The sequence below is a fragment of the Lissotriton helveticus genome, chromosome 8, assembly GCF_964261635.1.
Source record: "Lissotriton helveticus chromosome 8, aLisHel1.1, whole genome shotgun sequence".
NCBI lineage: Eukaryota > Metazoa > Chordata > Amphibia > Caudata > Salamandridae > Lissotriton > Lissotriton helveticus.
The window spans coordinates 1,238,187,840-1,238,212,636 of NC_136069.1; the positions used below are offsets into that span (position 1 = coordinate 1,238,187,840).

Consider the following 24,797-nt stretch of genomic DNA (forward strand, 5'->3'; position numbering starts at 1 on the left):
ATGGTGCATTGATGTTCGGCTAAATACTGGAGGAACATGGGGAGGGGTAGACAAAAAAGGTAAGACATAACTAAACTGAACTGCTAAAGATTCCACCGGTTCCAGATGACCATTTAAGGGACAACTAAAGCAGCCAGGCAAAAGCTGCAGCAGGCAGTGCTGGTTGCTGGAGAGTTTTGAGGGCTGTCTAGTAGTAAAGAAGGTAAGGTCTGTCACGTTACCCAGGAAATCTGGTACTGTTGGTGAAACCTGTGAGTGGGAAAAAAAAGCATAGTGTGCCACTGCTCGACTGTAGTTAAACCCAACTTCAGAGATGGTATCATCTCTAATCAGATGGAGATTGGTTAGGTGTTGAAACTCATTTTGATTTCATATTATTGCATTTGATTTGTTTTCAAAATAATTCTGAAATTATATGAAGATGGCAAACAGACTGGGAATGAGTTTGTGGCTTGGAATGGGGTCAATCTCTCTTTTGGTGAAAAGCAAAGTAGAGTTTGGCTTCACACTCTCTCATGGTCTTGGGATGCATGAGGGAGCATCTTTCGTATAACTTGGAGTTGAATGTCATGCTGAGGCACCAAAGAATTACGTTTTGCATGTCAGTAACCAATATCTACTTCCTGCAAGTGTGGCGCAGCTTAAAAACTGTAATTTTAGGGTAGACATCCCTCCACACTGTCATGTTAACTCTAAAAGAGTTTGGTAAAACCCTGACAAAGCTGGAAGCAGAGCTCTGGGTCTGAATCAAAGAGAGCAGAACAAGAACACCTGTCAATGTGCAGACATGGTACCTATATGTGGCTCCTGGCATCACATCCAAATGGCAGAATGGAGTCATGGTGAAGCTGACTACGCCACCTGCTGGTACACTCAAGCTATGTAGTGTTTTCCAGATTCAGTTTGGCACCTGAGAAGATTCAAGAGGTGAGGAATCCATAGTTAGAAGTATCCATCAAAAATGTAGTTTTTCCCAATTAGATTTGAGTCACAGGGTGCTTTGTTCAACATTTGTAGTTCTTTATTTAAGTTCCTTTCTTAATTTCTTTAATCTTTCGAGAACTATTTGTAGGCACAGTAATGATATGTTTGTATTAACAACTTCTTATTTCAGGCCGAAGAAAGCCCAGAAGGTCACCCACCATCTTCCTCAACCATGCAAAACTGTTCATTTTATGCATAACAACCAACAGTTCGTACAATTGAGAGCATACTTCGGTTTCCCTCCATTCACCAAAGAAAGTTCTCACTTTTACTGATCCCTTAATTCATTTTAACTTGGTGCTCCCAAGACCCACCACATTGTGCCTAATTGAATTAACACTGAGACAACGAAAAATTAGGGAAATGGTTGCTTTCTACTCTCCCAATAATCTCAAAGCTTATTTTTAGTTACATTTTTTTAAATCTTGAACTATTGAATTGTGCACCATTGACAACATTCTCAGCTTTTGAGTAAAGCAGGTTATTGTCTACTCTGCGCCTCACCTGTAGCTCTATCAACTAATTTGCTTACATTGGCAAGTGCTACAGTCTGCAAAAAATCAGTCTGAATCTGAAACTTAAAATCTGAATGGTAAGTTCACCTGCTTTAGCCTTGTTGTTACATATATTTTTGAGCCATCATATAACTTAAAAAATCTTATTTGCATATACTGGGATATTCAAACAGTCTTAGATCATTGGATTCATTCCTCAATTCTTTTTCAGACAATATAATTTAGACATCCTTTAAAAGTGTAATGGATGTGGTCAGGATTTTGTTTTCTGCTACATGAGTGGATTTAGGTGATAGTCATTGATTGGGGAATAGATAATCCCTCTCAGAAGCACCAAATCTTTAGCTTGATGGGTCTCTCAGCTGGTCAAGCGTATACGTCCTCATTCCCTAGTCCACTGTAGCAGGAGTCATATGCTCCAAGTGTGAGCTAGCTGTTGGATTAATCATAAAGTATTCCTTAGTCAAGGGAAACTTTAAATTAACAGTCTATTTTTCACGAAGTGCATCTTTGATTTGATGCCACCTGTGAAGTTTGAACTCTTAACTGATTGATTTAAAATGGATATACTTTTCACAGTTTGAAATGGTTGAAAAAACAGAATGAACTTCGCAGATGAATATCCCATTTACACCTGCAGGCTCCCAGGCAGCATTGCCTGTCCCTACCTTGCAGACAGATGGTAGTTCATTTTGACTGACTGACTGATGGTATTTCTAAAGCGCACTAATGCCGAGGCGTCTTGGCGCTGAGTAAAGTAACTAAGTGAGTACTAGCCGATGCATCATTGGGTGAAAAGCCATGTCTTGATTTCCTTCCTAAACAGCCTCCAGTTAGTGATCTGTCTGAGGTGTAAAGGGGTTGAGTTCCATAACCTTGAGGCCAAATGGGGAAAGCCCTTGCCTCCCCATCGTAGTCTTTTGATCTTAGAGACATTGACAAGACCCTGCTCAGCAGACCTCAAGGGGCGGGTTGGCTGGTATCGGGAGAATAGGGATTGAAGATCCAAAACCCCATCTCCGGACAGTGCCTTATGAACCAAGCATAATGCTTTGAACTCCACCCGTCGTTGTACTGGAAGCCAGTGTAATTGCCTAATAGAGCGGGAGGTGGAATCTTGCTTAGGCAGGTTAAGAAGTACTCTTGCTGCTGCAATTTGAACTGATTGCAGATTGGCCAGTTGAACAGTGCCAGCTCCCAAGTAAAGGGTATTACCGTAATCGATTCTAGAAAAGATAGTGGCAATTATAACCGTTTACCTAAGGAAGAAAGGGATAAACGGCAATATCTTTCTCAGCCCTTTTAACATAAAAAAGCATGCTGAGGCCACTTGATTAATCTGTGGTCGCCAGGACATATCTTTATCAAACACTATGCCGAGATTCCTAACTGTAGCCACTGTCAGCGGACAGGCCCCTGCTGATCTAGGACACCAAAGCTGATTCCAGATGGATGCTTTTTGGCCGAACTCAAGGACTTCTGTTTTTCCGGTGTTCAGCTTTAATAAGTCTCGATTCATCCAACACATGACCTCAGACATACACAATACTTGGTTACTGTTGTAGTAGTGGGCAATGGGAATGGTCTAAGTCCTTTCCCCAATTGACAATCTCACAGCCGGCTCTTGGAGCACCATGCGAAAAACCTTAGGTGAGGTAGGTGAAAAGAAGCAGAAAAACAATAAAGTGAACTGCGCTAATCACTCTTCGATCAGAAACTCTCTGGTAAGGTTGATCCCCTCCACCAATCTGGCTGCTCCTATAGTGGTCAATAGAATCACAATAACCCAAAGCTGACTATTTTCCCTACTAACAATGTAATCGCCCCGCTCTTGGAGTACAGCTGGTGCAGAATCATATGAGGCAAATAATATGCTGCAGATCAATGATAAAGTGCACTGTGCAAAAAGGTTCTACTGCTCCGGAGTTTGGCAACTTTTGTAGTGGCAGTAACGTATGGCAGTACGGCGACCGTAGGCAGACTCCTACACCTCTTTGTCAACTTCATCTCCACACTTTGGAAGAACAGTGGAGATTACTTATGTGAGGCAAGTAGTAAGCAGCAGCAACATTTTAAAAGGCACTGTTAAATTTACAGTTCAGTAATACACAAGATAAAGTACTACACCCTCATTTGCAGAAGTTGTCAATCCATACCTTTGCTAGGAGCTGTGGAAGTGCCACAATGAAATGCTCCGTAATCTTCGTCACATCTTCTGAATGCACTTTCTTTTCCTTTGCAGAAAGAACCTACAATCAAATTGCACTTTTCTTACTACAAGACGACACTGGGCGTTGGTAACAATGAGTGGGGATGCAGGGGAAGGCTTTGGTTGACAGGTGGCACATTAACACTTTCATTATTACTGTATTCAACTAAACATGTATAACAGCTTAGTATAAAACATTAAACAATGAAAAAAGACTATTCAAAGATTGTGTAGTTTTTCCTAAAATATTACCCAAAAACATTTATACTAAGTGTTAGCTCAATTCTAAAATACTTTTCCCTCCTGAATTGAAATGGACAATCAGTAGCGTTTTTCCATTACGCATTAGACAAACTGAGCTTAGCTATTGGAATTCTGCATCTAATCCAAAATTAAAGGATCAGTGCATTTACAATACCTAGTTTTTTGATGATTGGTCAGTTTTATGAGGTCCCCCAGGCCCTGATCTCAATCCCCAATGACACATAAGGTATATTACGTCAGGGACTCCTAAGAGAGGGACACAGAATTCATGGCAAGATAGAAAACGCTGCTGGGACTGAGCCAAATAGGCTAGTGAAGTAAAAAACAACAGCAAAGCTAACATGTCTGAATTTCATTTGCATATCTATGCAAATACAGGCATACATAAATTCTAAGTGCATGTGTCTGCACCTTAAGGCCCCACGTATTGGCTTTACCATTGCTAGATGTCTTGAGAGGGAGCGACACAAGCCTGAACTACCACAGGTGATTACTAGATGTCCTGAGATTAAAAAACAGAGCAGCTACAGTTTGTTATAATGGCACTGCAAAGTAAATGTGATATCATTTCAAATATAATAAAAGAGATAGTACGTGTATTAATGAAACAGGATTTATTATTTCTCAAACATTATGGTATATCTAACCAACAACACAGAAGAAAGAATAGTGTCACATGCACCTAGCAACATTGTAGAAGAAACACAAAAGCACACTGAATCAGTGCCACAGAAGGACAAAATGGCACACTGAACCAATCACACAAAAGAAGGACCACAGGGGCACATACAATGAACGACTTTGAATAAGGACCTCAATGGCACACACTATCAGAGACACAGATTAAGGGTCAGCGCATACATACAACTAGTGGCATAGAAGGACCACAATGACACATACAATGGTTGTGAGAGGCATGTTCACAAACAAAAGAAACTGGCTGATCCCACCTTAGGAACGAAGCAGGAGCCAGAATAAATTAATAGCACAGATCATCCTACCAAGAAGGCTAGGCCCTCAGCCCTCTGGTTTAATGACATTCTAAGGAACTAGCAAAAGGGTATGCAAACGCTTGGAGAGAATGTGGCAGAAAAACTATAATCCTGATGATAGATTGGAGTATAAGACGGCATTGCAATCTTACTATGCCAAAGTCATTGAGGCCAAGAAGAGCTATCTGGAAGTTAAAATTAAGACTTCCAATAATAAGTGAAAGGAGATTTTTAAAATCGTGAAAGCTTTTGCCTCCCCATGGCCCATCAGCGGGGATTTTCTGCATTCAACAGAATGGACCACCCAGTTGGCAACTTTCTTTCATCAGAAAATCATTACTATCCAGAACTCTTTCTCTAGGGGGCCTCTGGATGACCACGTCCACTTGTTAGTCCCTGCTAGGGAGCTTCCCACTGAAGAATTCCCCGCTCTATTTCAGATACCTTCGCTGCAACCTGAGGTATCCCTGGATATCATTAAAGGTCTTAAGTCAGGTTCTCCTGCTGACCCTTGTCCAGCGAAATTGTTGGGCTCTGTAGCCACAGCCATTAACCCAGTGGTAAATAAGGTTCTAAATTCCTCTCTCTCAACTGGCTGTATGCCTTCCATCTGGAAGAATGCGAAAATTCTCCTGCTGCTTAAGAAGCCGTCAGCTGATCTGAGTGTGCTTGCTAATTACAGGCCCATATCTCTTATACCCTCGTTCTCTAAGGTGCTGGAAGATATGTTAACAGAGTTATTTCTGACGATGTGGAAAAAAATAATCTTTTGCACACTAGTCAGTCTGGTTTTAGGGCTAACTATAGCACAGAAACAGCTCTGCTGGAGGGACCGAACATATCAAAGAGAAGCTTGATCAGGAAGGTAGAGCCATTCTAATCGTATTGGACCTGTTGGCAGCCTTCAACACCGCCCCTCAAGATAGGCTACTGGATAGGATGTGGGAACTGGAATAGGTGGAATGGCGCTAATATGGTTGACTTCCTTTCTTGAGGATAGAAGTGAGGATGTTTGGACTCCTCCTTTTGCATCTCCTATACCTAGTTTGAAAGTGGGGGTTCCACAGGGATCTATATTGAGCTCCACTCTTTCCAACCTATATATGTCTCCCCTTGCATCACTAGCGGAAGCATGTAGGGCAAAAATAATTTCATATAATAATAGGGAAGTTTATAAAGCGCCTGGTTACGCACACCGGCGTGTCCCCGCGCTATGGTGAGTAGAAACAGTAGGCCCCCAACTATGCTCAACTGTGCTCTAAGTATTGCACAAACAGATGCGTCTTGAGCTTTCCCCTGAACCTTGCCTCAGAAGGTTCCAGGCGCAGCTCCAGCGGGAGTTTATTCCAGCTCTTTGCAGCAAGGAACCGGAAGGACCTGCCCCCCATACATGATTTTTTAATTTTCAGGATCTTTAACAGGCCAGTACCTGTGGATCTCAGTGGCCGAGCCGGTCCATACTGTGTAATAAGGCTCTGTAGGGGTCCTGGTGTTTTGCCTCCCATAATACGGTGGCACATGCATAGGGCCTTAAACTCAATTCTTCTCCTGACCGGGAGCCAGTGCAGTGCCTGCAGCGCGGCCTTTGAGGCAGATCTTCTAGGGAGCCTCAGAACCAACCGGGCTGCGGCATTCTGTAGCACCTGCAGACGGTCAAGGCTCCTAACCGTAGCACCCAAATACAGGAGGTTGCCATAGTCCATTCGTGAGGTGACCAGGGCGTGCACCAGCGTCCGTCTAGCATCCGTCGGGAGAAGGTCCAGCACCTTCCGCAGAGCTTTCAGTACCCCGAAGCACACCCCCGCCACCGACTAATCTGTGGCGCAAATGTTAAGTCCGAATCGAACCAAACGCCCAGATTCTTAGCTTGTTGGCAAGGCGCGGGGATTGGTCCCAAGCAGGAGGGCCACCATGCCGAGGACCACGCAGACGGGCACCCCCCCCCCCCCCCCCACCATGAGCACCTCTGTCTTCCTACCATTCAGCCTCAGGCAGTTGGTAGACATTCCAAGAGGCAAGCTCCTGCATGCACGCTCTGAAGTTCGGTGCAGCAAGACCAGGTGAACGTGACAGGGAGATGACCAGCAGCTGATATGCTGATGACACCCAGCTAATTTTTACCTGTTATAAGGGAGATGACTTTGAGGGTGATAAAATCAGATTATGCCTTACTAGGCTCTACAATTGGCTCAGGTTGAACCTATTGAAAGGGAATTCAGAGAAGTCAGAGATTATATTTTTTGGCGCTCGCCCTCTGAAGAGTGGAGACATTGGTGGCCTGAGGATATGTCGCCCCCTCTCTCGGCACAAACCACAGTAAAAAATCTGGATATATATAGTGATAGTGCTCGCTCGATGAGATCACAAGTCCAGTCAGTAGTTAGCTCTTGCTTTGGCCTTTTACAAATTATTGAAGAAATACCTTCCATTACTCACATTGGATACCAGGAAAACCGTGGTCCAGAGCAGGAGCCACGTGCTGGCCCAAGATGGCCGCGTGAGTGCTTAGCTCCATCAACCCCTTTCCCCCGCTCTAATATCCTGTCCAAAATCCTGCACTTGTGCCCCGCAGCTTCATAGAAGATAAGAAGCAACACATGTTGCGGTGTTCCCGGGTCCTCGTCGGCGTCCGGGGACCGAGCTACGCCGTCAGAGAAACAGCGGCCTTCTACTCGCCCAGACCGGGGACTGGAGTTTATACTGAGCCCGTGGCAGAAGCGATAAATACCGGGAGCTGGAAACCGGAAGTTACCGGTCCAGTCCCGAAACTGATGGGCGAATGGCCAGTAGCAGTGCGGGGCTCTAGCGGTCAGCGGGGGCTTGTGATCCTCCAGCGAGACGCCCTATTGGCGAGACTGAGGATGCGGCTGGCCCGGGTCCAGCTGGGAGCCGAAGCGAGTGGTGCGTGCCGGCCGGGGCGCGGTGTGAGAGCCGAGTCGGAGTGCTCGCGGCAGGGTGCTGAGGCCATTGTGAGCCCCTATGGAGTGATGGAGAGACGTTCCTGCTGCGGCCCTGATGCCATGCGGGCCCCATGAGAGTGGGGAAAAAGCAGTTCTATACCGCCCTCAGAGAGAGAGACAATACTGGGAGCAAGCCGGACCACGCAGAGGAGGTGAGTGAAATAACGGGCGCCGGTTCGTGCCCTTACTGGGGACCATGGACATAATGCATGCGGGCCTCCCCCCCACAACATGGCCCTTCAGTGATCGTTGGTAGGAAACTGTGAGTGCCCCTGAGGAGAGTGGGCATACACGTTTGACCGGTCAGTCCCTAAACGACGATACCGGTGGAAAGCAGGCCATGGTGGACCGAGAGCAACAGAGTCGCGGATCAGGTGTATGGAGAGCTGGCCACTGCCCGGTGAGTGCACCCTGTGGTGCCTGGAGTGCTGAGAGCTGTTGGCTTCCATCGGGGCGGTATCGGGGCATCCCCTCCCCCCCGGGGTTTGGGCCTGTGAACCTGCGCTGTCTGATACCCAGGGGGCGTTGCGTCTAGTGTTGGAGAGTGGCGGACGTCAAAATGGCAACCAAGCCGGAGACCGAGAAGCCCTCATTCAGGTCCTCGAAGGGGTTGAAGCAAACACAAGGCAACAAGCTAGATCGCTACACGATACCCCGAAATTCCCCGACGGAGTCAAAGCTTTCTCAAGCGGTGGAAAGTGACTCTCTGGGTTCTTCCGTGGAGCCTACGCTCACTGACGTCATGGCGGCCATCAGAGGGGTCCAGTCCTCCTTGGGTCGGAAGATGGAGGCATTGGACAATAAACTCGATACCGTTACCATTGAGGTTAACTTGTTACACATTAATATTAAAACCGCTGGTCTAATAGACGATATGGAGTTGCTGCAGCGGGAGGTACGTGATCTTAAGACTTCTAGGGATCTAACAAACAGGAAACTTGATGACTGTGAAGGGAGAGCCAGGCGTAATAATGTCCGCATCCTTGGGGTACCCGAGAAAACAGAGGGGTGGGCCCCAGACTTGTTTATAGAAGATATTGTACTCAACCATCTGAAGGCTAAGGGACTGAGCAACTTCTTTACAATTGAACGAGCCCACAGGGTGCCAGGGGGGAAACCCAAGCCTGGAGCCCCCCCTCGTACGATGATTGCGAGGATGCTAAACTTTCGAGACAGCGACGCAATCCTGCAGGCACCACGTACTGGTGCCCCCTTGCGATATGAGAACGCCACGCTCTCTTTTTTCCTTGACTTTACTCAGATGGTTCAGAAACAACGGCAGAGTTTTCTCCCGGTAAAGAAGAGACTCCAGGACAAGGGGCTAAAGTATGTAATGATGTTCCCAGCTTGACTGCGCGTAGAACTCGAGGGGAGGGCCTGTTTTTTTGATAACCCGGAGGTTGCTTCGGACTGGTTGGACAGCAGACATTCGGATGGTCCAGAAAAGAGAGACGATGGAGATATTGGTGGTCAGCAGGAACAGGAATGTAGCCAGCTATCAAAACTTTCGTATTGGATTGGTACATCAGGTAGCGGGGTGGATCCGTGACTAGGGTCACACTAGCATCCTTGACTATGAGACAGCTGTGGGAGACCCGGGGACCCGGGAATATGTCTTTTGGGCTGGGGGGGCGGGGCGGTGCACTGGCCTCCTTCTCATTACTACCTTTAGTTAGTTTGTAGCTGGAATGTTGGGCGACAGCACACTCCTAGTTGGGGATAGGCGTCAACCATATCCAGGGGGGCAGGGAGGGGGGTGGGGTTTGGATTCGTTGGGGTATTTTGGTTTTGAGACTCTCGTGTTTGAAGAATTTATTGCAGTATGTTTTATTTTTTATTTCCTTTTTTTCCTTTTTGACATCAGGGGTAAGTGCAGCGATTGTATTGACAATGAGCATTTCATGTCAGCATAAAAGTGGCAATGTCACAGTCGGACAATATTCAAGTTGGTTAAATGTCGAACGTTAGCAGGGGGTCCGGGATAAAGGTGCTGAGTTGGAATGTGAATGGCCTCGGAGACTGGATCAAGAGAGGAATGGTTAGTCAGTTGATGAGAAGGCATTCTCCTGATGAGGTGCTATTGCAGGAGACACATCTCATCGGTGATCGCTGCATGGCTCTCTATAAGGGAGGATATAGGTTGGTGACACATGCTGGGTTTACCTCAGGGTCTAGGGGGGTAGGAATATTGGTGAAGAACTCCTTCCCCTTAGCAATCCAGGCCACGTGGTCCGACCGGAGGGGCCGTTACATGGAATCTCGGGTCAGTGGGGGGAGAAGACGGTTACCTTCTTCTCAATCTATGTCCCGCATGGCCTTCAATCTAACACTTTCCGTGACCTGGGTACTGTCTTTCGCACCCTGCCCTTGGGCCTTCTGGTGCTGGGGGCAACTTTAATGCAGTGGTAGACGGGGAGATAGACAGGCACCGGCATAATCAAACCAGCACATAGATGTCTCTCAGACTTCTTAGCAACGATGGGGTTTGTGGACAGCTGGCGAATACGTAATCCGACACAGGCACACTTCACACACGTGTCCGCGGCGCACTACAGCATGTCAAGACTAGATTACATATTGGTACCGATGGCCCTAGCAGCTACGGTCAGAGAGGCACGATATCTTGGAAGGGGGATCTCTGACCACTCTCCCATGTGGTTGAGTGTGGAACTCGGACAGCCGGCAGTTGGTAGAGTGGCTCCTATTGGTGCGTGGCACTTGAGGGACCTTGCGACTAAGAGAGAGATTGTCAAGATTTCAGATCGCTATTTTCAAGAAAATTTAGGAACTGTCGAATCGGCACAGTCATTGTGGGAAGCATATAAACAGTAGTCCGTGGGGAAGTCCTGTCTTTGATAGCGGGAAAGAAAAAGAAACACCAGGCGGAAGTCGAGGGGGCGGAAGCAGACGTAACTCGGTTGGAAGAATTGGTGGCCAAGACGGCCGCTCCAGCAGACGTGCATCTTTTAAAATTAAGACAGGACGAGTACAGAGGCCTTGCCAAAGACAGGGCGGTAGCTCAGAATAAGGTCACCCAAAGTCGAATATATGAGCATGGAGACAAGGCTGGTAAATTGTATGCTTGGCTCGAACGAGGGGAATTGGCGTCGCGGCTTGTGCCGGAGTTACAGGGTGCGGATTCTATCACTGTCACAGACCCTCAGACAGTGGCAGACGAGTTCTCCAAATATTACAGAGGTGTATTCACCTCGGTCGGTGTATATACGGAGGCTGAGAACAGTGATATGATAAAGGACATCCGTATGCCTGCACTGTCAGAAGATGATAAGGGGTACCTAGGTTCCCCTTTCACGGATGATGAAGTGGCACAGGCGATTAGAGGGGTAAGATCTGGGAAGGCGACTGGAACGAACGGCATCCCAATAGAACTGTATAAATTGAATCCCCATAAACTCGCTCCATATATCCGCTCCATGTTCACGGAAAGTAAAGAGAGGGGTCGACTCCCATATGACCAGCGGGTGGCAAATATAGTAGTTATACACAAGGCGGGCAACCCTAAGACTCTTTGCTCCTCATACAGGCCAATCTCACTGCTTAATGCTGAGCCTAAAATCCTGGCGAAACTACCAGCTACCAAGCTGGTTAAGGTAATCACCACCTTGATGCACCCGGATCAGTCGGGCTCCATGCCACGCCGAAACACAGCTCTCAATCTGCGTAGGTTGCATGGGATACTGGGTGGTTCCCCGTCGATTTAGGAGCCGGCGGTACTAGTGTCCTTGGACGCCACCATGGCGTTTGATAGGGTCAAATGGTCCTACCTGTTCGCGGGATTGGTGAAGATGGGCTTTGGACCGGAGTTTATAAGCTGGGTACGTTTGTTGTACGCTACTCCATTGGCCAGAGTAGTCGTCAATAACTACAAGTCGGCCGACTTTCCCCTTGGAAGGGGCACGAGACAAGGATGCCCCCTGTCCCCGCTTCCCTTCGCACTAGCCTTGGAGACTCCGGCGGCATGGGTTAGATGGAACCAATCAATACGAGGCCTGCGAAGGACAAAATCTCACTGTATGTGGATGATATGCTGCTTTACCTCACCAACCCCAGGGGCTCTTTGATCAATTTTCTAGAAGTACTTGCCATATTCGGAAGATATTCCGGATTTGCAATTAATTGGTCGAAATCGGTGCTGTTCGTCCTCAGGGGCGAGCCGCCAGTGCTCCCGCAGTCATGCCCTATTTAGATTGAGCAGGTCGTGTTCAAATATCTCGGTATGTATGTTACACTTGACCCGAAGCTACGATATACCAATAATCTGGGACCCCCCCGGACCAGCTCAAGAGAGACGTGGAGCGCTGGAAGGCTCTTCCACTTTCTCAGTTGGGTAGGGCAGTTCTGTTTAAGATGATGGCCCTTCCCGATTTCTATATGTATTACAGAATACAATGGACCCGGTACCGGCATCCTATTTCAAAGATATTGAGGCTCTCCAGAGGAAGCTTCTCTGGGACGGAAGATCTCGCATAGCATTCTCTAAGCTCACTCTCCCGTGGTACGGCGGTGGGATTGGGCTGCCGGACCTGCGGAAATACTATTGGGCTTCTAAGCTCGCAGCAGTGAACCATGTTGTTTACGGGCCTCCAGGGGATCCAGGATATGCCATGGACCGTGGGCTGGCGCCAGGTGGTGATAGCACCAGGGCACTGTATGCCAGGCCTAAGCTGTTTTCCCTGGTGGGTCCGACGGCACATGCGGTCCACGTGTGGCACGCGGCTAATAGATATCTTGCCTGGGAGGGGAGACTTACCTTGGCCACCCCCCTATGGAATTCAGAGAGACTAGGGAGCTTGTGGCAGACCAAGGGATTCGACGAATGGGATCTAATCGGGATCACACAGATAAAAGACATGTGGGGAGGGGGAGCGGTGCATACATTCGCCTCTCTCAAGCAGCAATACAGCCTTCAAGATAGCGAGTTCTATCGGTACCTCCAGATCTAACACGCACACCTCACACACATACCTAGAGACGCCGCACTTCCCGAGGCCTCTCCTCTGGAGGATCGTGTGCTAGATTGATACCTTCCCGAGAATACAATTTCTTTAATATATAAAAAGGTCATTAATAATATGGACGACCCCCTGGGACATATTAGAACACAGCGGAGTGTGGATGGTACGGAGCTAGATGATAAAGACTGGACTGAGGCAATCTCCTCTCCGAGAGTGGTCGCGATCCAGATGCAACTTCGCTTAGTACAATTAAAGATATTGCATAGGTCATATGTCACAAGACCTCGCCTGGTACGAATGGGTCTAATGGAGAGTGGTGAGTGCTGAAGGGGGTGTGGAGAGCTCGGCACCTTTATGCATATTCTCTTGCATTGTGCAGAAGTGCAGGAGTATTGGACAAAGATTCATGACGAGATGCGAGGCGCTTTGGGTGTGGAGATACAGCCGGAGGCCCGGGGATGTATACTGAATGTGTGGGAACCCACGGATTTGAATGCATACGGGAAACAATGGGTAACACTGGCGTGTATGGTAGCGAAACGAAATATCGCTTAGTTGTGGGGAGCCAGTCAGCCGCCCGGGTTTCCAAGTGGGCGGAGGACTTGGACTGGTGTATGTTTCGGGAGCAGTCGGTGTATGTGCCCAGGGGTTGTCCCGAGAAATGGGGGAAGGTTTGGGGGACCTGGAATAGTTACCGAGGAGAGATTAGTGCGCCTCCGGCGCGGCAAATGGAAGAGGAAGTGCAAGAATCCCAGTGACCTGATACTTCTATACTGTTATTATAAATTGATGTAGACGAGACTGTATCTTTGTCCGCTGCTGAAAATGTACTCCACCTGATGCTTTTGTTTTGTTTTGTTTATCCCTTTTTTTGTTGATTGTTAATAAAAAGATTTTTTTTTTTAAACGTGGCCCAGGCACTGGTTACTTCCAGACTGGACTATGCCAATGTCTTGTACCTGGGCCTCTCAGAGTCATCCTGACTTCTGAGTTCAATTTTTTTACACAAATATGTGGCTCCTCAGACAGCGAGTTGGGGTTCCATGCTTTTGTGAAGTGAAGTATGCACAGTGTAGTGATGTGGAACACTTAGGTTCTCCTTTTGTCCCAGATCTGTTATTTCAGACAGGGGTTCATCCCTCCTTTCCCCTTTCTAGTTTACGATGTCAAAGGTCAGGGCAGGAATTAGGAGTTGAAACAGCTCCTTTTGTGCTCCTGTTTGCCCCCATACGGCTGATCTTCCTCCCATGCTCTCCAAGTTTCCTGGTCCGAGTGGGATGCATGCATATGCGAATGAAGTAGGCACATTTAGGGTATCTTGTGAAATTTCAATAAAAAAATGTTGATTTCTGGGAAGACAATCTTTCTGACAATGGTAGAGAGAGCACAAGTTATTTTAAAAGTGTCAAAGAACAATTACACTTCTGGCAAGGAGCTCTACAGGGAAAATTGAATCTACTACTCAACCCAACCTGACTGGCCATGCATGATCACCCACAACATCTGCAAAGAAGGACTAGCAGTTCTGTCGCCCTGACATACACAAAATTGAAGTGTGGATGTCTTTTACCCAGGATTCTTTGCCTACTGAAGTCTAAGAGGATGTGGCATATAGATCCCTATGACTGACAAATGTGATTATGCTTGGGCGCAGTGATTAAAAATTTTGGCATCACAAAAAGTTTCACCACATTGCTGTAGAAAACTATGGTTAAGCAGTAATAAGAGACTATACATTGCCTGTCTAACATAGGAGGCCTATTTTATTCCACCAAAAGGGCCTAAAATGTCTCTACAGACTTCACAAAACAGGCCTTTAATTTCTATGTGCGCCCATGGCAGTCTATAGTAACTCATGTTTGAACTATGAATTTCTCAGAATGCAGCAGCCAGGCACGATGAAGACCACAGATAACGGAACGATGTACCTATCCTCACATTCAATTACAACAGCAGGAAATGAAATATTACCTACTTACACCGCTCAGCAAGACGCAACCTACCAGATTGACTATTACTCTCCTTGTCACCAAAACATCATAATCTCACATACTGGAGGAAAACAATCACTCAGAATCACCACACCATCATCTGATACACCGACACAAAAACACCAGAGTCACTACCATCTTGCTGCCTTTTCAGGGAATTACTGAAGACAAACCTTCTATACCAATCCTTCTCTCGATTATGCTACTATCTATCTCTTCTAACTCTTCTGCCCATCTTTTGCCCTAGGCCGCGGCTATCAGTCCCATCCCACACTCTGCTTTGCCATCACAAAAACCTGTTACTTCCACTGAAAGAATGGTCTCAACCTTAGCAAAAATCTGCCAACCACCACAATCAGCCCTTTCTTAATAGGTATATATATCTACTATGTACCCTAGTTTACCACTATGTGTATATAGTTTCATATTTTAATTGTGCAGAAACTACATGATCAGCATTGAACATCATGTTTGTTTTGATACGGGGTCAAGTATTCAGTATAAGATTTTTCGCATAAGGTTTCTAGTGTAAGTTACTTTATCAGCTGCATAAGGGCTTTGTGCTGTGTAGAGTGTCATGGGAAACAGTTTCTGACTGCAAGTCACACAATGTGCATGTGTTGTAATCATGCAAGGAAAATGAAATTAAATCACAGACTTTCCTGGCTGCTCCTCTCCCCACTGGAGGATGGCCTTCAACAGCTTGTCGCACACTTGCTAAGATGACTTCAATGAGAGCCCTCTCCTGGGCACTGCTGAGAGCTGCGAGCAAATTATATTCATTCTTTAGTCTTTTGACAAATATGACAAGAAACAGATAATAGCGATAAAGACAACAGACATAGATAAGAATTTTTTTTACAACTGCTGATTGTTTTTGGTGATCTTCTGTTCCCAACACACAAAATTATGAAGGTACAACAAACAAATGGGAATGCTGGACACAGTAGACCAGCGCATTAATTCCAACACTATTACGGTGACAAGGGGCAGAGTTTTGACTGCAGATAATGATGTCATGACTTTTTTGTTTATTTCGTTCTAAATTTAATTTTTTTAATAACTATATAAAATGAATTTACATTAACATTTAATGTTAAATATTTTTTATATTTCTTTTCACTGTAAATACACTATTTTATTTTTTCCTATAAATAGCCACGCAGGAATCTCTGTCCTGATTGCACAGTCTTCTTTCTTATGGTAAAGTGTAGGGGGAAAATAAAACAAACATTATGTCATTAGAAAACAAATATTAAAATACATTTATATTAGACAGTAATGCAAATTTATTTCATTTATTTTAAATGTAGAACAAAGGCAAAATAAATGCTACAGCACTATTCATCTTCAACGAATCGTTCTTTAATGGAGCTATATTAAATTTTAATTCTTTTTATTAAGCTTAAACAAAAAGTAAATCCCCACCTAAAGAAAAAAATATGTTTGTCTTATGCATTAAGAAATTAAAAGTGATATATAGAATTATTTAAAATTAATTTAGTTCTATTTTAATAGAAATTATATTTTAATAAAACGTATTGTAACATTATTTATTTAATTTGCAATAGATTACAATATTTTATAATTAAATATGAACTATTATGTATATTATCATTAAATTATATTTATTTATATTGTTACCTATTTTAAATAATTTAATATATTTTAACATTTCCCACGAGTGATATATTAATTACCCACCTCCCTTATTTTCCATGGGAGTTTGTTGGTGTATTAGCAGTTGTCCATGTGTGATGCTGGACTTAAAACATTTTTGTTTTTTTAGGAACTTATACTTGGATTTTATGGATAAATAAAAAGTTGTAAACTTACCCAAAAATTTAACTTACCCATAAACTGAAGTTATTTTTGTGAATTTAGGAGGCCCATAATGTTCAATTTTAGACTAACTAACAATTACATAAATTCACTAAAATGTCAGTGGTTGCAGAATTATTAAAAGTGATATGTAGAATTAATGATAATTAATTTAGTTATATTAAAAAAATATATAATAAACATTATTGTTTAATTCAAAGCAGGATTTTAAAATACTTTATCATTAAATACATACTATTTGTGTATATTAACATTAACTTATATTTTTTTCTATTGTTACCAATTTTAAATAATTTAGCATAAGTGTGGTATATTAATTCCTCACCTCCCTTACTTTCCATGGGTGTTTGTTGCAGTTTCAGTGGTCGGCCATGCTGGACCTACTACTTTGATTTTGCTTATAAATAAAAAGTAGTAAATGTACTCAAAAGTGTGAAATATTCAAATGTGTAAGTTACTTTTGTGAATCAGGAGGCCCATAATGTTTAATTTTAGACTGACTAACAATGAAATCAGTTCACAAATATTTCAGTGGTTGCAGAAGTGACATCAAATGACCTTTGACAATGAGTGTCACCACTTCAAACTCCCTTGACATCACCTAAAACAGCATTTATTTTCTTTAGTAACTTTGTCACGTTATTAATCTTGCGCAATTATATTATACTTCAGTGACATCACTTCCTGTGTGCTAATTTAGTTGCCAAACACATATTACCTCTGATGTTGCAATAATATGCTAAAAGGAGGGGGGTCGGAATATGCAAGGGACAAAGCCTTCCTAGGACAACTACAAAGTTTTCATGATCCCAGGTACAGCCATCATATACTCAGTACACCTATGTTACATTGCTTTAACTGCCTAGGATCAGTCTCATATGCTGACACACATCCTTTACAAAGGCACATTTTTAAATATCAAGACACAAACTCAAGCAAATGACCCGGGATGCCTAGGTATAACCAAGTGCATCCTCAAATGTACAGGCACTGCATTAGATGCAGAGCAAATATTTGAAAACATGAGGGAAAAGCAATCATATACCAAGGTATTATCTTGTATGCCACAACTGTCTAGGTGCAATCCATGTACGTTATGGTATAGCCATACGGGGCCCAATCACAGAATCATTTACACCACTAAAACATTCCATGGTAATGCATGGCGTCAAATTCCTCAATTAGGTCACAAATGCCAAGGCACTACCACTATGTGCCCATGCAAAATTAGCATGTAATATTGTATAGCGTTTATGCTCTTCTGGATGCTAGTCATGATGGACATAAACCTTGGCCTCTCCTCCAACAATTTTCACCAGCGGATTAAAACAATCCACCGCTAGATACAAGACAAATTGCTGAAACTTAAGAGTTAAAACGGAGGTTCTCATTCCCAATTCCTACCATGACTACTGAACTGTCCTCCAGCTGGAAATTAACCATTGGCTTTGCCTTAAATCTTCCATCTCCGTTAAAAAAACATGGCATGATTCTCATACTATCTGGCTCCTCACATTAACTCCATGGTTTACTCTTGTTTCTATCACTGCAACACGCTCACAAAGATTCTCGCTTATCTAGTGTTACCAGCAAAGGTCTGTTCTAATTTTTCATTATATTTAGACTAGCATACAGTATTAACATTTAACTCTCTTTCCCAACATTCATCCTTCATAAGCTCCAAAGAGTTCATAATACTGCATCATGTCTCCTGCTGGGTCCTAAGTAAAGTGGAAAACTACACCAACCCTATCTGCTCTCCTCTGGTTGCCAGTAGCCAAACATGTACAATGGAAATCTGCGGTTCACTTTTCAACATGGTCAAATTATGTTATTGCAGCCTTGTTGGATACCTCACCTTTTCTGCTTAAAATATCATTTATATCACCTGCTTCGACAAGGTTCACTCTGGCAGGCAAGCATTCTTCATTCTAGCATCAAAACACTGGCACCTCCTTCTGCCATGGATCCAATGCATTCCTGACCATCTAGCATTTAGTTAGGCCATGATACCTTTACTAATCAAGCTATAACTAATGAAATCCGCTACATTTAACCTCTTTCTCTTTTTTGGGGTCTGCTCAGGAAACGTTTTATAGGCAAATAGCAGCTGATTATACTATAATTACTATTCCTAATAATAATAATAATAATAATGAGAATAATAATAGTTTAATATTCGTTTTCACAAGGTCATTTATTAATTATAAATAAAAAAATAACTGAACCAGAATATATTCTGGTCAGATATTCATTGCATATAGTGGACGGCTGTACTATACAGAGCTTACTAAGTCATTATTGTGCGGAGTGCTAATAACCTAATGAGCATATTTACGTAGTCCCTGTACCATAGAAACTAAGGCCAGCTCCTATTTTGTTTTTTTGCATCACCCTGAGGTTATGAGATTTTCTAGTCTGTAAAGAGGCATAGCATGCTAAGGGAAGGTATTGAAAACAGGAAGAGGCATAAGGACAGATTCATCCAGAGATTTGGATCACACTCACAAACCTTTTGAATAAACCACAGTGGGTACTTGGAAAATGTCTAGGTAAGTTTATGGAATAGTTATATTTATTAAAATCAGTCACTATATTGAGAACCAGGAACTCTTTGACCAAGACCTGGGGGCCTATTAGCATATCGGGCGGATCGCCACCGCCAGCCCGGCGGTGGCGATCCGCCCACCAAATGTCCCTGGTTCACCCTCCGCCATATTAGTATGGCAGGGGCACCACGACGGATGGAAAGACCGTCCTCTGCTTTTCCGCCGGTCGGATTGCCGACCGGACGGAAAAGGGACACAATATGGTGGCGGTGCTTTTCAGGGCCTCGGCATCCATATTGCTATGGCTGCGGTTGGATGCCTTTCCATGGCAGAGACTTCGCCATGGAAAGGCGTGCAGGAATTCACTGTTGAGGCCCGTTGCAGGCCCCTGGGGAGGTGGGGGGCTGCCCTACATTCGCATGCACAAGGTGGCAGGCATCGCGCGTTGCCTGTCGCGTTGTGGAGACGAATGAACAACATGCATATTTGGAATTGTGGCAGGTGCTGCACAAAGCACCGCCCACCACAATGTTAAATATGCAGGATGCTACCGCCAGGGTGGCGGTCGCATCCTAATGGGCACAGCGAGACCGCCGCACCTCTAGCGGGCGGTCCAGTTTACCGTTACTGTGGCTGTCGTAATAGGGCCCCAAGTGTGTTTCTGTTCCTGCTGTGGGGTAGAATCATCCATCATAGCTACATAGGAAGGCCTCAAGTCAAGTGGAAAAGTATGAAGCCTTCACACTTATATTTCTGGACCTATTGGCAGCCTTTGATAGAACTCTAACCACTCTCCTCGAGTGTTTCCATCACAGTGAGATTCTGGTCAATGACCAGAATGGATAATCTCCTTACTCTTGAACACACACAGATCATTTCAACTATACCTTTTGCCACATCTCCTGGCTCAATTAACCGTGGCGTGCCACATATCTCTGTGACTGCACTAGTCTTATTCAATATCTAACCAAGGATTTGCTCTACCTGTTGAATCCTTCAGTCTAACCAGCTCTAGGCAGACAACACTTGAGTCCTTAGCTCGATGTTCCATTTGAACTCAAGCTTCATCTATCTCACAGATGAAACATGACTGAGGTTGCTTATGTTCCTATACAGAGGAAGTATAGTCTACGCTTAGGCTACATAGCACCTTTTGGGGCAGAAATAAATCTGATACTTTGCCCCCTTGTGTAAAAGAGTAACTGACCTAAAAACAATGAAATGCAACCTACAGGGATTCCCAGTGGTTATAAATAAAAAAATAAAAAATATTTACTGGCGAGCATTGGAGAACTGTAATTACATTTTATCGTCACCGCTACTGATGTATTTCTGCTGACTGTCAAGTCCTGTTTTTCAATAAAAAGTATTATAAAAAAATATATATATATACACATATATTTACTGGCATCTAAAATGAGATGCTCAAAGGCACCACAAATTCCTCAACCTCAGAAATATTAAAATGATTGTGCTAATTTTCTTACATCAATCCTACACCTGAAAAAACGAAGGCCTGTGCATTGTCAACTAACACCTCAGCAATAAAGGAATAATTATTTACCCAATGAGCAGTGGACATCACTTTTCCTCTACCACAAAGTTTGTCCACCAGCTGGATGGGGAAAAGTAGCTGGAAGTGCATTCATAGCTATGAAATGTAACATCTCCTTGTGCAGTCCTATGGCCAACTGTTAATTAAGCTCTGCATCCTCAATTCAATAAGCCTCCTAAGATGGTTTAGCTGTCATGTTCAAACTCTGGTGGATGAATGAAGTGATAAAAGCTAATCTTTCCAGACCATAGGTGTGCAAAGATTGTTTTCATGACAGTAACATTTTGAGAAGTTTCCAATTTTTGCAATTTGTCAAGTTTGCATAATTTCCTAGTCTATGCTTGTCTTTACTGAGCAAAGTTTGAAGATCATGTTCACAGCATTGCCAGATGATTTTTACTCTAATCAAATTCAGCTAAGATGGAAAATGTATGCAGGATTTGTCTCTTCAAGTTTACCTTTTGCAACACACATTGTCACAAAAGTCCAGCATTTCACATCATTGTGGACAAAGCATAAAAGTTCACAATTTATAAAGTTACAAAGTTTTCCATAAAAATGTATGAAGGTTGTGAAAAAAACAATTTGTAATTTCTAAAGGAGACCTATTGTCAGGACTCCAAATAATAGACTCTTACATGGAAGCATAAAGTGCTTCTTCTAAGTAACACAGTTGGCTTAGTGTACTTTTCTAACCTTTATTTAAAGCTTTTGAAATAAATGTCACTTTGTATAAGCTTTCAAATAACGTACTTGGTTTAATATAATTAAAAAATTAAAACGTAGAACACATAGACAGTGCACAATGTACTTTAAACAAATGAGAAACTACAGACATAGTGGATCAGAAGCATTGTCAGCCTTCACAATTAATCACTTTGCTGTAAAAAGCTCCCAATAATTCTGAAGTTATTTTAGTTATTTTTTATATGAAAAAATGGCTTCCTTGCATATGCGTTTTTGGAATGTATACTGTACCTCAACAACATTACAATCTAAAATTCCAATAAACAAATTAGGCAGCACTTCAAACATTTTATTGAATATAAACTTGGTGTAACTTGGTGTAGGATGACGTTAAGCAAAATAGTTCATATGTGTTTATCATAAACCTGATGGTGACCACTGGTTATGAATTCACATACCTTTGTCCTCTGCATTTGCATCTTCCAGTAGAAGTGCAGTCATGCACTCCCAATCCTTCAAGAAAGCAGCTGCCCAGTCCCAAAGACTGTCTACCAAGTACACAACATGTTCATGGAGCTAGACAATATAAAAAAGTGAAGATATTTACACATACTTTAACCTGGGCACCTAAAATCTAAAACATTTATTGCCATAAATGTTAGTCGCCATGTTTCAGTTAAACATGAATTTGAATGGTCATTCTGTTGGTTCAACGGTCTTTAGAGAAAATGCATTCTTCATACCTCACTTTCAAGGAAGAAATTCACAAATATCTTCAGGTAGGTAGCATTGAGTCCAAACCTCTCCTTTCCTTTGCATCTAGCTTCATCTACATAATCCTCGTGGCTGAGCATCCTGTAAACAGCAAAGGATACAGGCTGTTCAAAATACTAAGAATATAATACATGTATTGGGTAATTACCCAACACATCATCAAAACTGCATTCTGTAGTGTCCTTGTTTTAGGAGGAAAGCAGTTGCCATGAATTCAGTGGTTACAAGAATCTTCTCTGATGAATTCAATGACATTTTACTAAAGGGTATTTAAATTGCTATATGCTACATCGGTGTAGTTTTGGGGCTTTCACCTCATCCAGCCACACTTAGGATAACTGTATATAAACAATGTATCTGATGAGTTAAAAATAATTCTGATATCCAGCATGTCCAATTTCCATAAAATTGTACATAGAATTAACAGGAACATATGTAGTCGAATAAATGGGATTCCAGCAACTAAGAACAAGGGTTAATATGCAAGTAATATGGAGAATCATTAACAATTCAGAATTGTAGGTACGTTGAATATTTTATTTGATTCAATTCTGTTTTTTCAAATGGTGTTTGGCTACAGGTAAAGGAGGCTATAGAAACTACCTACGAGAGATACTGATTTTTCAACTGATAGTTTCTCATTTGACAGATAGCTTTCTTGAAATCTAGAAAACATAATTGCAAGAAACACTGTAATTGCATCACAATTTACCTTGGATTATACTGTGTACTTATTACAACTATTTGTACCAGTTCCTGAAGCATACACCTCTCTTCAGGCTGCACACTGCTTTGACCGCCTCTAGGTCTGGTCTGCGTTTAAGAAATCTTTAAATAAATAAATTCTTTCTCGCAGACCACACAATTTCGAGTCCCATTTTTATACTGAATTGATTCAACCTATATACAGAGCTATTAGGAGTGCACATAACCAAACAGAACGTATCAGTACATGTGTATACTAATTACACCCAATTCTCTCTAAAGGCAAAATCTGAAGCTTGTCTGCAATTGCAGCAAATGCTGAAGTCCTGCCTACTACATCTGATATTTTGATGACTTTGTATTTCATAAACCAAATCCTTTCCAAAACACAATACTTAGGAGGTTTTTTAGTGATCGGTGGGTGGAGGACACCTACCAAAAATTGGTGGATGTCCAGTTTGCCTGATTTAGAGTGTGTACTGTAGTGAGGGCTGGGCCGTGTTACTCACACTGCTATGTTAGCATAAGCTTATTAGAAGTTTAAACGCCATTATACCTTTCTGCTGTTTTTGCACACAACACTGCATATAATTGTTGTTGCTTGCAAGTTAGGCTGTGTGAAATACTTCACAGGAGAATGGCTTGTTTTCAGCATCCCTTGACTTACATCGTGACTCTAGTCTGCACACTGAGTGCTAAAGCCTTCAAGGTTATCATAACAAGGTAGCTGTTGTTCGGGCTGATCGGCTCACATTTTAGCCATAACATACATGCAGCTGCAGCCAACGTGATTCTGGCGCCTTTAATAGTGCACTGTAAGCATGATTTCAGGCACTTGGAAGAAGACCGTTTTTCCAGCGAGACAGAGAACTTTTGCAGATCCTGATGATCTTTGATGTATGGGGTCCCACAAACAAGCCTAATAGACCTTCTATATTTTATAAAACATAGTTCCATGGTAGGCAGGGTGATATACTAGGCACTATAAGTCCTTTTTTCACCATCATTGTAATATGATTTCTCCTTTTGTGTTTTATGGAATTGTAACAATGCTGATCATATTATTTCTAATAATATGTCTGCTTATGTTAGCAAAGATACTGCATCTTAGAGCACGTCGTTAAAATAAATATTTTAACTTTTCTAGTGTCTCTTTTTTACTCCTGTTGTGGACTGGTATGATACTATAACGAAAGAGTGTTCTTGTTTCCCACCATTCCTGAGTATAACCTAAGTCGCATGTTCTGCTTTGTCTAATCATTGGTTACTTTGCTATAGGACGAAGAGCTAATGTGACACTGATGCTAGCTGGTTAGGGTTTCTAGGCACTGAGGTGAGTTTTTTGGTACACCACAATTCACTGAGGTCCTGGGTCTCTGTGCACAGTTCTGTGTAGGAGCAGAATCCCTGTGACAGTACCTTGCTATACATTCTAGCTGCATGTAACATCTGCCAATTTTCAGCAGATGTTCTATAGCCACCAAAGTATAAATAACCCCCGTAGTAACAAGTAGTGTCAGCAACTCTGCAGATATTTGCCACTGGCAAATATAGGTTAAAGGGTGAGGAAATGTCATGACATATGTAGGGCAAACTACATTCATTTGTATTCAAGAGCTGCAAAGAAAAAGCTAAAAAGAACAGCAGGAACAACAGCGTAAGGCTAGAAATGGCTTACTGGCCACAAAACCACTCATTTTGTCCTTTCAGAAAGATTAATTTGCTGCACAGCAAGAAGCACCCTGGAAGAAAGTACTTGAAAGTAGTGCACATGACTAGAAAAACTGTTCCTCT

General features: G+C 43.1%; 1 protein-coding gene across 1 annotated transcript in view; it reads right to left on the minus strand.

Moving 5' to 3' along the window:
* The window catches only part of LOC144773280 (cohesin subunit SA-2-like), a 550,419-nt gene that overhangs the window by 268,250 nt on the left and 257,372 nt on the right, over positions 1-24,797 (minus strand). Inside the window, exons 14-17 of the mRNA XM_078658214.1 lie at positions 22,268-22,379; positions 21,983-22,100; positions 15,550-15,653; positions 3,656-3,748 (exon numbers count right to left, since the gene is read on the minus strand). Of these exons, the coding sequence (XP_078514340.1) occupies positions 3,656-3,748; positions 15,550-15,653; positions 21,983-22,100; positions 22,268-22,379 (427 nt within the window). The remainder of the gene's footprint in view (positions 1-3,655; positions 3,749-15,549; positions 15,654-21,982; positions 22,101-22,267; positions 22,380-24,797) is intronic.